The 14522-nt window shown below is 44.1% G+C and overlaps 1 protein-coding gene across 2 annotated transcripts in view; it reads right to left on the bottom strand.

The window, feature by feature from the left end:
* Positions 1-1716: 1716 nt before the first annotated feature.
* Septin10 (septin 10) overlaps positions 1717-14522 on the bottom strand; it is a 77549-nt gene continuing 64743 nt past the window's right edge. Inside the window, exon 10 of one of the 2 annotated variants that reach the window (XM_028776826.1) lies at positions 1717-1825. In XM_028776826.1, the coding sequence (XP_028632659.1) occupies positions 1735-1825 (91 nt within the window). In that variant the 3' untranslated portion in view covers positions 1717-1734. The remainder of the gene's footprint in view (positions 1826-14522) is intronic. The other variant, XM_028776825.1, reaches the window with a different exon arrangement.

Genomic DNA, 14522 nt, shown 5'->3' on the forward strand with positions numbered 1-14522 from the left:
CGTGTTCTGTTGCTGTGATAAACATCAGGACCAAAACCAACTGGAGCACAGGGATCTTTTCACTTTGCACTTCCACATCTCAGTCCTCCATTGAGGAAAGCCAGAGCAGGGGCGTAATGCACACACTGAGGCAGGAACTTAGGCAGAGCCATGGAGGAGTGTGCCGCTCACTGTGCCGCTCACTGGGCTTTTCTCCCTGGCTTGCTTACTTCATATTTATTAATTATTTCTTTTCTGTTTTTGAGATTATAACATAATGACATCCTTTCCCCTATCCTTGCCTTCCTACAGACCTTCCCAAAGACCCTCTCCTTGCTCTTTCAGATTCATAGCCTCTTTTTTCATTACTTGTTGTTACATACATATGCGGAGATATACATATATATATATACACACATATATATGCAGATATATCCACATATGTATGCATATCTCTGTGTGTATATATGTATATGTGTATGAAAGTACATACATGTGTATTTTTTCTAAGTACATACATGTAACCTGTTCAGTCTGTATAATGAATGTTACATGTCTGTATGTTTCCAGAGATGACCATTTAGAATTGGATAATTAACTGATGTGCTCTTCTCTGAAGACTATTTCTCCCTCTCTCAGCAGCAGACTTAGCCCAGAGGCCCCTGAGCTAGAACTGACTGGAAAGCCTCCTCCCTGAGGATTAGCTTTCATGGTACCAGAAGGTGACATGCAAGCTTCAAAGGAGGGAAGCAATAGACGACTGTTACCAGTCTGTGTGTTTACTGTATTTCTTATTGGAGAGTGTTCCACCCTAGGAAAGGTTTACTAAAACATTACACAGTATATGCTGATAGCGGTTTGCGCATGCATTTTCCGTACGCCAGCCTGAATGACACCTACTATCTAAGTCTGTGACACTGACTCAATGCAAGGAATCACCTAATGACACAGCCCATCATTAAAGAGATATGCAGTCACAATAAACCAGGTTCTGGTGTAGGAGGTAGGGCCCAGAAGAATGTAGGCTGTGTATGCCACAGTATCTGGAAGAACTGCCTGGCGAGTTATCTTTGTAAGCAGTGATATAAAGTAAACCCCTAGGCATCGGTGCCATTTCATCCTTGAACCACACGTACAAACCCTCAGCTTCTGGGTTGACGCTCCCCGAACCTACCAGCCTAATGATTTGACACTCACAGGGAGAAAGGTGTTGGTCAGGGCACTTGATCCATTGAGTAGAAGAGACATTTCTCATTATCCCTCAGTGAGTGCAGCTGTCCATTGAAGCTTTCAGTCCCTATACTTTTTGTGAGGGGAAGCCCGCATCCCTGCACTGACACTGATAGGTTGTACCTGATCTGTGAACACTGCGTCTTCTTTCCAAGATGAGGCTGCATGGTTTAGTCCTTCATTTCGACTTCAAAACAAAACAAAACAAAAAGCACATGAGGTACTACAGAGCAAAGCAATAAACCACAAGAGCCACTGTCCTCTGCACAGCTACAGACATGGTACCAGGTAGTTTATGTTGTAAACACCTAAAGTATAGTTGAGAGGGTTTCCGAGAAAGGGAGCCAAACGGACCAGAAGCATCCATAGCGAAGGCCTGGAGCACGCAGCCCCTCTGAGCTTTTCCAGTGAGTGGAGGGGGACTTACCAGGTGGTCCCTATCATGGCAGTGGTTGAACCTGTGGTTTTTCCAGCTTTATTATCATGAAAAAGCAATATATTCAGTAGAAATCATACTTCAAGTTTTTAATCCATTTCTTTTCGTGAGGAAGAAATACACTGTCTCACGCTCTCTTGTGCTGCTAAGCAGTCGCAGAAAGCTGAAGCGCCATCCACCCTGTAACACAAGGGGAGACAACCAGTGCTCTGCAGTGGGCAGGGCTGCTTACATTCAATGTATATGTAAAGTATCATATGTCCAGCTTCTGGTTTTACTGGGACCTGATTCTATCATGAAACAATCCACATGAGCCATAGCTCACATGTAGAGGACAGAGGACAACTTTGGGCGTTGGTCCTCGCCTTCCACTGTGTTTGAGATGGATCTCTTGTTATTCACAGCAGCATATGCCAGGCCAGCTGGCCCATAAACTTCTGAGGATTTTCTTGTCTTTGCCTCATTTCTCAGCACAGGAGCCCTGGGGTTGCTGGTGTGTGTGTGTGTGCATGTGTGTGTCCGTGTGTGTGTCCGTGTGTGTGTCCGTGTGTGTGTCCGTGTGTGTGTCCGTGTGTGTGTCCGTGTGTGTGTGTGTGTCCAGTTTTATGTGGTTTCTAGGGAAGCAAACAAAGCCCGTCTACTTGCACAACAAAGTCATCTCCTCAGCCCTGAAGCATGGTGTCTAATCATGTCCATTTTATACAGGAAAAGTTACATAGAAGAGAAAAGGAAACAGGACCATGAGAGGACAAGGAAGACTACATTTCATAAGAAAGAATCTCGTCTAGTTCAGTAAACCAGCTAGCATCAAATATGCCTAAGGCAGAAGGAAAAGAACAAACAATAACAGAATCAACCAGGACAATCAACAAAATTATAGAAATAATTCTCAGTGAAAACTCTCTGTGTAAGCAGTCATGATTCTAATTAAAAGATGGAGACCAGGGCCAGAGGGCGCCTCCGTGGGTCAAAGAACTGCTGCAGAAGTCTGAGTTTGATCCTGGAACTCATGTAAAGGTGAAAACAAAGAACTCGCTGCATGAAGCTTTCCTCTGACTTCATGCATACACACACACACACACACACACACACACACACACACACACACGCACACACACACACACGCACACACACACACCAAGCATACACATGCAATAAAATAAGAAAATGTATATTAGCTAATGAAAAAATGACTCAAATATCTGTTATTTATAAGAAACACATCTCACTGACAGATATACACACACTGAGAGTCAAAGAATATATGTCAGTAAGCCAAACAAATGGAAGCTAAAACAAACCAGGAGTAACTATGCTTTATACATGATAAAGTAAACTTCAAACTAAAATTATCCAGAGGAGATAAAGAAGGCCACTACTTATTAGCACAGTTAAAAATCCACTGAAATTACACACACACACACACACACACACACACACAACACACAATTTCCAGAACATTCAATTTCATGAAACAAATAGTATTGGAAATAACAAAGTACAGGCACTGATATCTTAATACTGGATGAATTCAATACCATATACTTATCAGTAGATAAATCATCTAATTCATAGATCAACAAAGACTCTTCACCATACATCAAATGGACTTGACAGAATGTTCTACCAATGTCTGTGGACCACGTGGCCTTCTCGGCAGCCAGGGAAACTTCCTCCAAAGTTTTTGTAATGTTTAAGCTATAAAGTGAGTCTTAATAAACACAAAGTAAATAAATGAATGAATAGTAAACTTCTTGCACCTTCGCTGATCACAGTGGAATGGAGACAGAAGTCAGCAGCAAGAGGAATTACAGAAACAGCACAAATGCATAGGGATCGAAAAGTACGTTCTGGGTGATCAGTGATCATTAAAGAAATCCAGGAGGAAGTTTAAATGTTTCTAGAGTCAAATAAGAGTGAAAACACAACAGAAACTCTGGGATACGGCAAAGGCAGTTCTTAGAGAAAAGGTTACAACTACAACGGGTACAAACTCAGAGATCTCCAATCAATAACCTAAATGTGCATCTCCAAGTAACAGAAAGATGTAAATAGGCCAAACCAAAAATCAGCGGACGGACGGGAACAGTATGGACCACTTCATATACCAGTGAGACAAAGACAAAAGGACAAAGTAATCAATGAACCAAACACTTGTCTCCTTCAAAATGAAAAACTCTTCGCCAATTTAATAAAAAACAGAGAAGACTTAAAATTGATGAAACTGGAGTTGAAGTGGAGCCATCACAACAGACACTAGTGCTATTCAGGGGAAGATTAAGAGAACTACTTTGAAACCTACATTGTGAAAATCTGAAGAATCTTGAGGAAATAGACAAATCCCAGGATACAGAGACATAACTTTTCCTGGGGGTGGGGGGTCTAATTTTTATTCACCCCAGAGAGAGAGGGCAATGATGGGCCAAAGAAATGACTCTGCCCATGTCTATCTTAGGAAAACAGTGAGTTTAATTGGAACTTTTTAAAGGTGCACTTAGGAGAAATCAGTTCGTTGGCACAGGCAGCTTATGTGCAGCTACCCCACTGCAGAAGCCTCTCCTGCCCAGCAACTGTTAACCGCTTACACTCTTAGGGAGGACCTCGTGTGCCTCGAGTGCCCATTTTTCTTGGACGATTTTCTCCCATTCCCTTTCCACAAAGAAATACTAGTGATCCCAGTCACGTGGGGATTGCATACAAATAATCACAACTTCTGTTTTGTTAAGATGGCGATGCCATTTCATGTCTAGAAGCCAGAATGCCACAAGATTCTTCCCTCTTGACATTCTGTACATACCGTTTGTTTGTTTGTTTGTTTGCTTGCTTGCTTGTCAAGACCTGCTTTCTCTGTGTAGCTCTGGCTGTACTTGAACTCACTCTGTAGACCAGGCTGGCCTCAAACTCAGAAATCCACCTGCCTCTGCCTCCCCAGTGCTGGGATTAAAGGTGTGCACCGCCTCCATCTTTCATCTCCCTTCTTACAGTGTTCCCTGTGCCTTAGTTGGAGTGTTACAGATGCAAGATTATATCTTCCACTTAGGGACAACTTCTAGACTACCCAGCCACAGCAACAGCCACTTATTTTCAGCACTGTGACCAAAGAAACTGCCAGAGAAGCTTTCCTGCTCAAGGTTGATGGCAATAATAATTTATAGGTATAAAAGCAAATGTTTAGAAGGCATTTTAATGGGCACATCATTTAGTCAAGCAAAGGCTCGGCAGAGACACTAACCTCACCAGTCATCACAGGTGGCTCTGTTTTATTGTTTACATTTTACTTGTTTATACATTTTTATTTGTTTAAATACTGACCTATAGGTTCTTTCCTGTGGCGTGGGTCTTAAGTACAATCGAGAAATAACTGGTTGTACCCATAATAATTGTAATACTTTACATTAGTGGGCACCTTTCATAATAATAGTATTAATATGGCAATCCACAGCTTAGTAGAACTACAGGTAGCAATTCTCCCTTAACAGCTGCATCTCAAGTCACCACTACAAAAGCTAACTGGCAGTGATGGCGAGTACAGCTTAGTAGCAAAGTGATGGGTCCACAGCCAGTCTCCTTTGCTCAGAGGATGCGGTGTCTTCAGCAATACATCTAATTCTGAGCAGTGGAAATGACACTGTTCCAAGGTGAGGACTTCCCTATCCAACAACTCAGCATCCATGTTAGGCAGCATCACAGTCCCTTGTAGATTTCACAGCCTCCTCTGGCCTCGAAGAACACCCCCGTATAGACACAAAAACACACATACACACAAAAACAAAGCTTTTAAAAAATTAAATGGTAGGTAGATCTGTGGGTTTGAGGCCAGCCAGGTCTGCAGAGCTAGTTTCAGGACAGCCAGAGCTACATACACAGAAAAACCCGTCTCGAATACTAACCCCCAAAGGAACCAGCTAGGGCAGTTCCTCCAGAGCTGCAGACACACTGTGGATCAGCTGTACTTAATCATCCCTCTGGGGAGCCATGTTTGGGCGGTACCTTTCAAGTATTCCTGGGCTCCAGCTATAAAGCACTCCAGGAAGCACATCTGGCTTCCTGCTATCTTTTCCCTTAGCATCTCCAACTCAACCCAAAGCCTATCATGTTTCCTATTGGGTGACCCGGACAGGCTTCCTTGTCCACTTTTTCCTTTCCTCCTTCCCTTCTTAATTGCTTTAGCACACTGTAAACTTTCTAATATAGTGATCTAACTCAATCAGATCTGCCAAGGCCTCCCCACCTCATAAAGACCATGACTTACCATCCTGATGCCCCTGATGAGTTAACTTCCTTTTTCTCTCTCAGGTGAACATGGAATTATCCAACCCAGTGTACAGGACGTTAAACACCAACCCTACTGAGGCTCTCTCACCCTCTTTCCATTCTCTGTCCTCAGTCCTCACTATCTCACTCTTTGGACAGGTTCTGAGTGTTCCAATCCCAGGAGGGGCCATTTAATAGAGATCTACTTTGTACTCTCTGACTTATACACTCTGACTTATCCAGCTATAAGAAAGGACATGGCAGCGTGCACCCTCCTCAGAGACGAGTGCGCATTCTTTTTCTTGTTACAGTGTCCTGCCGATAGAGGGAAGCCCTTTCTGGGGAGACAGCCCAGCCTCTGTTGTGTGTCTCATCACCCACAGCAGGGTCAATGGTTCTGCTTCACATTCCATACAGGGCTCTCCACATACGTCACTTTCAGAGACTGCAGTATAGTCTCTGTTCCATCAGACATTTGAGAGGTATCTGTGTACTAACATGGTGGACCCTATTCATCAGGAAGTGTGCCATTCTACATTGTAGAAAGTTATCCTGGATGTTCCCCTCACAGACAGTTCACCTTGACACAGAGTCCAATCAGTACGATACTTCATCACCTACAACAAGAGCGATGCCTCTGTTTCTACAGCATACTACTCCACACAAAAGGGAAGAACTCTGGATTAGACAGGGCTCTCTAAAGGAACAGGTCTATATATACAGATATACATTACATTATTATAAATAACATATCATGTTAGTAATATGTTGTTATATATTATTAGATATAATTATATATTATATACAAATAATATATATTAATATTAGATGGCTTATAGGCTGTGGTCTAATAATCCAACAGAAAGGCCTAGAATACAGTAATCATTCAAGCCATAAGACTGATTGTTTCAACAATTCCAACCTTTAGCTAGAACCCCACAGGATTCTGAGAGAGCTTCCGGTCTTCAGTGTCTACACTGGATCCTGAAGAAATAGGTTCTAACATCTGTGAAGGCCTCAGCAACAGGGTGATGAACTTACCAGGGTGAGGGCAAACAGGCAAAAAGTGAAAGCTGCTTCTCCAGTGTTCTTGCATGTGTGCTGCCACCAGAAGCTGTGGCCCGGATTTAGGGTGAGTCTTCCAACTTCAAATGGTTCAGTGAAGGAAATCCTTTACAGGTATGCCCAGACGCATAGGTTTAGTTGATTCCCGATGTGGACAAGTTGACAACCATCACAGACCCCTAGATCACACTGATATGGCCTCACAGATGCTCTACCCTCACATGACCTAACATCTATTACAGATCTTATCATCCACAGCAGGACCAATGCAATTGGTCCTCTCAAACTCATCTTTGAGTCTGCCATGCCCCTGTCTGGGAGCAACTTTTCCTGAAGAGTTTATTTCTACTTATTATCAGAGATGGCCATGCCAGAACAAAGAAAATACTTTGTCTGTCTGCCTTGGTAAAACAGTGAGTTTAATTGGAATTACCTACAGAATCAAATGCATTCTACAAAACCAGTGTTATCTGGATACCAAAGTCAGATACAGACAAAACTACAAGAGAAAGTGAAAGTCCAATTTCCCTAACGGACACTGATGCAAATTTCTAAGTACTTGCCAAATTCACCAGTGTGTTGATAAATCATATATTAAAATCAGCTGGCTTCCTTTCCGGGTATGCAAGAACAGTTCAATATATGCAAATTACTAAATATGCCACGTAAGTGGACTCAAGGACAGTACTAACATGATCATGTTAATAGGCACTAAAAAGATCTTTGACAAAATTCAGTATTCCATTTATAATGATAAAACTCCTAAAGAAACTAAGACTGGAAAGAAAAAAACCCAATAGAAGGCTTCATGAGAGACCTCTCTTTAGCCATCATGATACTAAATGGCAAAAAACTGGGAAAGCATTTCCTCTAGATTGCAAGCAAAACAATTGTATTCATTCTCTTTGATTACTTAATATAGTACTTGAAGAGCAATTAATTAAGAGAACAGAATAAAAGGAACACAAGTAAGAAAGGAAAACATCAGATTTACCCTTATTCTATTATGATATGGTCCTATACTAGACTGGTTAGTTTTAACTGTGACCTTGACACAGTCTAGAAACATTTGGCTGAAAGTGAAATCTTCCCCAGGGAAGAGCACATCTAACCAATACCAAATGGTCAGCTCTGAAAGCATATGCATTCAAGTAACATTACCCAGGCTGAGCAGGTTGTATTTACATATTTAGCAATATGTAACAAGAACTGAGTGAAGGGGGGACATGAATTTGAAAGAGATCAAGGAGCAGTATATGGGAGGATTTGGAGAGAAAAAATTTAATACCAAAAAACTTTTTAAAAATAAAATTAAAAGCGTCTGAATGAGGAATTATCTGTATCAGGTGGCCTGAGGGCATGTCTGTTGGGAAGTCTCTTCGTTGTTAATTGATGTCTGAAGATTCAACCCACTGTGAGTGGTGATTTCTCTGCTCCATCACTTAATAAAGACCTACTGTATTTGGTAGTTGTTCAAGAAGAGAGGATCATGGTGGAGGTGGTGGAGGTGGTGGTGGTGGTGGTGGTGGTGGTGGTGGTGGTGGTGGTGAGAATTTTTCCACTAATAGATTGCTCAGACACCAGAGGACCACCGCACCCTCATCCACATACAGGCAACTCTGTGGAACTTACTGAGCTAACAAGAACAAAAGAGAGGGCATATAGTTGGGAAGGAAATATGTTAAAGGACCTGGAGGGAGTTGGAGGGAGTAAATGGGGGTGGATATGACCATATTTCACTCTACGAATGACTAGCCTGCCAGATGAAGATATTCTACAGATTCTGAAGCGATTGCACGCCTCTCAATCTGACTATCAGACTATTAATAAGTGAACCCCAAGTAAATGGGAGTGCCGCAGGAAGCCCATGCTGGCAGAAGGAGAGGTACCAGCTAGAGGAGGAACTTGTCTCCTGGAAAGAGATTTCCAGTTCTAACAACCTGTCAGACTGTCTTACAGGATTGTCTGTCTCCCCACTCTCAAGGATCATCAGCCAATTCAATCCATGAGGGCAAAAGGAACAAAGACAGCAGGGTGGGGGTGGGGTGGGGGTGGGGTGGGGGTGGGGGTTGGATTTGAGTAGAAAGTCCTGTGAGTATGTACACTAAATGACCACACCGGGACCACCACCAGGAGGCAGATCTCCTTGACTTAGGGTGATTGAAGGCTTATAAAGTCTTGGGGGACTTAGGGTTGGGACATCCAGGATGGGCAAAGATCATTATTTGGGGGCTTAAGGTACCTGGAATTCCTCATTAGCATGAGAAAGCATTTCAGGTGCTGGCTGAACAGGTTTTCTCAGGAGAAAGGAAATTGGTCCTATACTCAGGCTATATGACACTCCTCAGGTAGAGAGATTGGGGGCAGAGGCGAGGAGGCTTAGAATTCCCCAGACAAGGTCAGAGGAGGAGAAAGCCTGCTAATGAAGGAAGTCTCCCATATTGCACCCAGCCATGAGGCTATCTGGCGGTGGTGGACTTTGACCTTAATTAGCGGAGTCTTCCCATACAGGATGAGACTTGATGCATTCCCAGACAAGGATGCATCAATAGTGGGCAGGACCACACCTCACCTGGGTCTGCTCTGGTGCGGATGGCCCTCTCCTTAAACTCTGATCTCCCTTCAGGACCAGGAAGACAAACATAAGGAATTTGTTGAGTCATTTTTCCATCTCCCCAATCTTCAATATCTCTCCTTTTCCTTTTCCTGCTTTCCACTACGAATCGGGTTCTTTTTAATGACTTTTTGATGACAGGTGGCTGGACCTGACATGGGACACAGGTTGTGACCCAAAGTTTGATAAAATACACATATATAAAAGTCTCAAAAATAAAGAACAATTTTATTTTTTAAAAAAAGACTCTAGCTATCCCAAAAGATATAAATCCTATGAGCCCTAACAATGCTCCTCATAGTAAGACATACCCACGGGTATGATAGCGGCACTTATAGTTTGAGAGTAACCAACAGCCATCTAATGGGATTTATGGCCCATTCAATCAGAGACAATGCACACCAGGTACTATAAACCTAGTTTATTAACTGTGGCTCCTAAGGCCATGGTCCTTAGTTGAGAGTCTGCTACTGCTACTTCCCTAAGCCAGTACGATGTCTAGCTGCAATCTCAAAATGATTCCTAATACTTAAGACCACCCCTCATCAAAGAAACTTCTTTTGTAGCAGAGCCCATTACAGAAAGCTATAACCAGTCAAAATACAGAGAAGAATTGACCATGCGGAGTACGGCCCAAGCTGATACGTCTACAGTGCAACACTACACCTAAACGTCCAGGGAATGTTGAGTGAGAGAGAGCAGAAAGATTTCAAGAGCTAGGGGACCAGGACATCTGCTCAAAGGTGTCTTCTATATATGAAAGGGAAGTGGTATCCAGCAAATCCCAGCATCATGGCTATCTGAACAGTTCCTGAAAGATGGCAACAGCAATCACTCCTAGGTGAAAAGCCACTGGCAAGTAATGTTGCTAAAAAGAGGAAGATCTGGCTTCTTCAGGAACAAACCCCAAATAGGTTATTCCAGCCCCAAGAGGCCAGTCCTAATTGCATGTAAGCAATCTGATCGACCGCAATAGGTTGTGTTTATAAATATGTGTGTCTGACAATAATAATTAAAAATAGGGGCCATAAATTTTAGGAGGAATAGAAAACATAGGAGGAGGTGGAGTTGGAAATTTAAACAAACAAACAAACAAAAAATTCTGCTACTTTTATAGTTAATAAGGTTCGGGCTGCGTATCAGCATCTTAGGGTATTGGAGCTCCCTCTGTTGGTAGCATAGGGAGTAGATATTATGGATGGGAAGCCATAAGGAAGATTCCTGGAATGTGGCAATCAAGTCCTTACTAAAAGTGTTGAGAGGACATGGAGAGAAGTCGAGAGTCCTAAGAGTCTTTGTAGTGAGCAAGAGGTGGGGCTCTCAGGGGCTCAGATTGCGCCCATCCACAAAAGATAAGAGCTTGGTGTGTTGGAGGAAGGCTCCACCCCAGCCCCACCACCTGTTAGCACACTAGTGCAGACGCTGATGCACAAGTCTCAGGCCAGCAGGAGGAGCCCTGCCTGGATACTAGCCCTTCCATTCTTGGAGCTGTCCCGATGCTGAGATGCTCTGCATGCCATACCACCAGACGTGAGGCAAGTGTCAGTCTCAGAGCTGCCTTCCTGACTGGCCAGACTTCATAGCAAAGGCCAGACAAGGTCCAAGTCCTTAAAGCCTTTTCCCGGGCAGCAAGGCTCCAGTTCTGGAGCCAGATTATGGTCATGTTGGCCTGACTACTACAAAACTTGGTCCTGACAAAGAGGAAGATTATAGGGGGTCACTGCTGTCTGACCCTGGTGTTCTACTATTGTGGCCTCTCTCCTTCTGAGGGCAGAACCTGACCTTGGTACCACCTGGTGTCCTGAACAGAGAGGAACCACATCCAGTACAGTAATAAATTTTCAGTATAGTTGTGAGTAGCGATAGGGCATCCATTTGATACCTGAACTGGCTGCAGAGATAGGGGTGACCCTACATTTACTTACCTGTCCCAGCCAGTGGCAACCAGCTATTGTTTTAGAAACTCTTTGGACCTGGCCTGCGACCCCACGCTCCTTCTTCCTCCGTCTGACGTAGCCACAGGCCCCCAGCCCCTACTTGCCGCTCTTCTCCACCAGCACTCTTTCATCTGAACTGCTCTTGCTGGTAAAATCCTCCTACAATCCTTTCCCTGAGACCAAGATGTAGCTTCCAGGGCAACTCCAGAGCTTCCTTTGTCCTCTTCTCCGAGGCCCAGCTTTATCTCCCACCATCTCCATCACCACACTAGATACTCTGGAGAGTCACCGCTCAGGTTATCTCAGGGACCCCTATGAAACCTGCTTACACTAGAACGGCGGGGGGTTGGGGGGGAATAAAGAGTGGGAGCTTGGCAGGCAGGCTCTTGCTCCAGGAGAAGTAGAACCTAAAAGTCCTTCTACCTTGAAGACAACCACACCTCCTCATAAGATCCAGGCCCTTCCCCAACATGCTCATAAACCATGAAGGTGACTTTTGGCTGCCCCACCTTGCATCCTTCAGGCCTACCTCAATGTAAAGGGCTTGCCTGGGGCTCCTGGTCCCCAGCAGAGAGAGAAGTCTGCAATAGTTCACACGGCTCTTTCACTTGTGCAATACTGCAGGTACATGGCTCACATTCCCTAGAAATCCTAGGGTATCCTTCCAGTATTACTTTCCCGTCTTAGACAGCATCCTGGCCATTTACTCTGGGTCTCTGGAATTGCATTAAAAACAAACAAACAAACAAACAAACACCCTGCATAGCAGACAAAAGTCTGCATCCAGGCCCCAATTACTCCTGATCCATTACACTGGGTATGGCAAACATATACATCCTACCTGTAGCACATGCACATGCAAAGTGCGGGCACACTCTCACAGACCTACCTGTAACACACAGCACACAGATGCTTGGACATATGTGCATTTACACTCATAGCCTTCTCCCTCCTGGTACTTAAATACAAAATTCCTTTCCACTTGCCTGTGTTTTTGAAATATGGTTTTCTGAGTCTGAAACAGAGACTGCATCATGGGAGAGAAAAGAGAGAGGACTCCTGGAGGCTGTAGCCTGTGTCTGCTCTATTCCAGGGAAAGCCTGGGGCAACAGATGATATGGCCGACTGCAGGAGAATTGGAGTCACTAGCTGACCAAGCCCTTATCACGGCACATTCCGGAGTTCCCTTTCCCTCATCTTCACGACCTCAGGATCCATGAACTGAGGCCCCAGAGAATATGGTAGCCTTGGGGGTTGGGGGTGAGGATGCCTTGATGCATGCCAATGAGCAATCCTGGAACAGCCAGAGGCCCATCTGAAAGCAACGGCCTTCAGGCCTATAGATTTCCTATCTTCAGCAAGTCTCTAACCTTGCATCAGAGCTCTTTACATGGAGGTGGGGTAGAGAGAGCCTTAAACTGAACATGTTCTCGAGTCTCTTTGGCAAGGCAACAAGCCCAGCTACTGTCTCATCCAGTGGTCTCAGAGTTCTGAGACTTTTCTAAAACTTGCACCCAGCCAGCCAGATCTGGTCTTTTATATTCTATTGAATTCCTACGAGCTGGGATAGCTGTTCCTATGGCATTATTATGTTTATGTCTCCAAACTGTTAAATATGGAGTTTCTACTTTGGACTCAGAAAAACACACTACAAAACACAGACCAGGGCTATTGGCAAGATAAGTTGGGTATGTGAGTGCTGACTGCTGCTGCCCTTCTGGCCCCATGCAAAAGCCTGTCCAGTCCCCAGAAGATGAGAGAACGTTGACATTTGCATCAGACCATCTAACAAAACCCCCAGTGGCAGGCATAAGAAACCTCCTTTTGAATTGTGATCAAGGGGAGTCTTAGAAAATCCCAGTACAATACAGGTCGCTGCCCTTGCTCACAGCCCTGAGGTTGAAGTAACTCCCTGTTCTGTTCTGCTTGTTGCTGAACATGAGCTCAGACACAGGACTCTGAGGATTTGTGCTAGGACAAACTGGAGAGCCTCCTCCCTGAGGCTAGCCTTCAAAACCATCAGAAGTTGCTGTGCCAGCTGTCAAGGGAAGTAAGCAATCATTTGTTTTCCCTTTTGCTCTCTCGTATCTTGTAACCAGGGTGTCTGAGATAGGATTTTATCACCTATTCTGGTAAGCAACCACAAGGAACGTCAGTATCCTGTGTTGTTCTGGGGACCCCTGACCAGTTGTTATGAGTTAGTAAAGAGAAACACCACACCCAGCAGTGGGGTTTTGTTTGCTAAACAGTAAGTTCTGGAATGAGCCCTATTCAGCCACACAGGTTATTTTTTTCAAACTGATATTTTAGTAGCTTTATGAAGTAGTGGATTACACCCATTTTTCTCTTTCACAGATCCTTTGTTTTGGTTAGGCCTTGCCCCTCCTCCCTTCCCCCTCCCTCTCCCTCCGTCCCTGTCACCTCTCCTACAGCCTCACTCCCGTCTTGGACCTTTTCTCCACACTCTTCCCTTTCAGTACGACTGTACATTTTATGCACTGCTATTTCCCTTTCCTCAACACATCCTCCCCAAGGACCCCCTTTCCAGTTTCTTATACAACTGAAAAATCAAAGCTAAGATGCAAATGAGAAAACCATGAGGTATTTAAAATCTCTGCGGTTTGGTGGCCTCAGTATAGTTTTGGGCCTGTTGTTGTTGTTGTTTAGGTTTTTTGTTTTGTTTTTGTTTTGTTTTTTAGTTTTATCCATTTATCTGCTGTGGTAATTAGAATGAAAATACCCCCCCCCCCCGCCGTGGGCTCATATATTTGAATGCTTGGTCACCAGGAAATGGAACTATTTGAAAAGATTAGAAGGATTAGTGGGTATGGCCTTGCTGGGGGAAGTATGTCACTAGGGGTGGGCTTTGAGGTTTCAAAAGCACATAATAATCCTAGTATCCACCCATCCATCCACCCATCCATCCATCCACCCACCCATCCACTCACCAATCCACCCATCCATCCATCCACCCATCTACCTATCCACCCATCCACCCATCCATCCA

Source organism: Grammomys surdaster, unplaced genomic scaffold, assembly GCF_004785775.1.
Source record: "Grammomys surdaster isolate TR1022 unplaced genomic scaffold, NIH_TR_1.0 273, whole genome shotgun sequence".
NCBI classification, from domain to species: Eukaryota; Metazoa; Chordata; class Mammalia; order Rodentia; family Muridae; genus Grammomys; species Grammomys surdaster.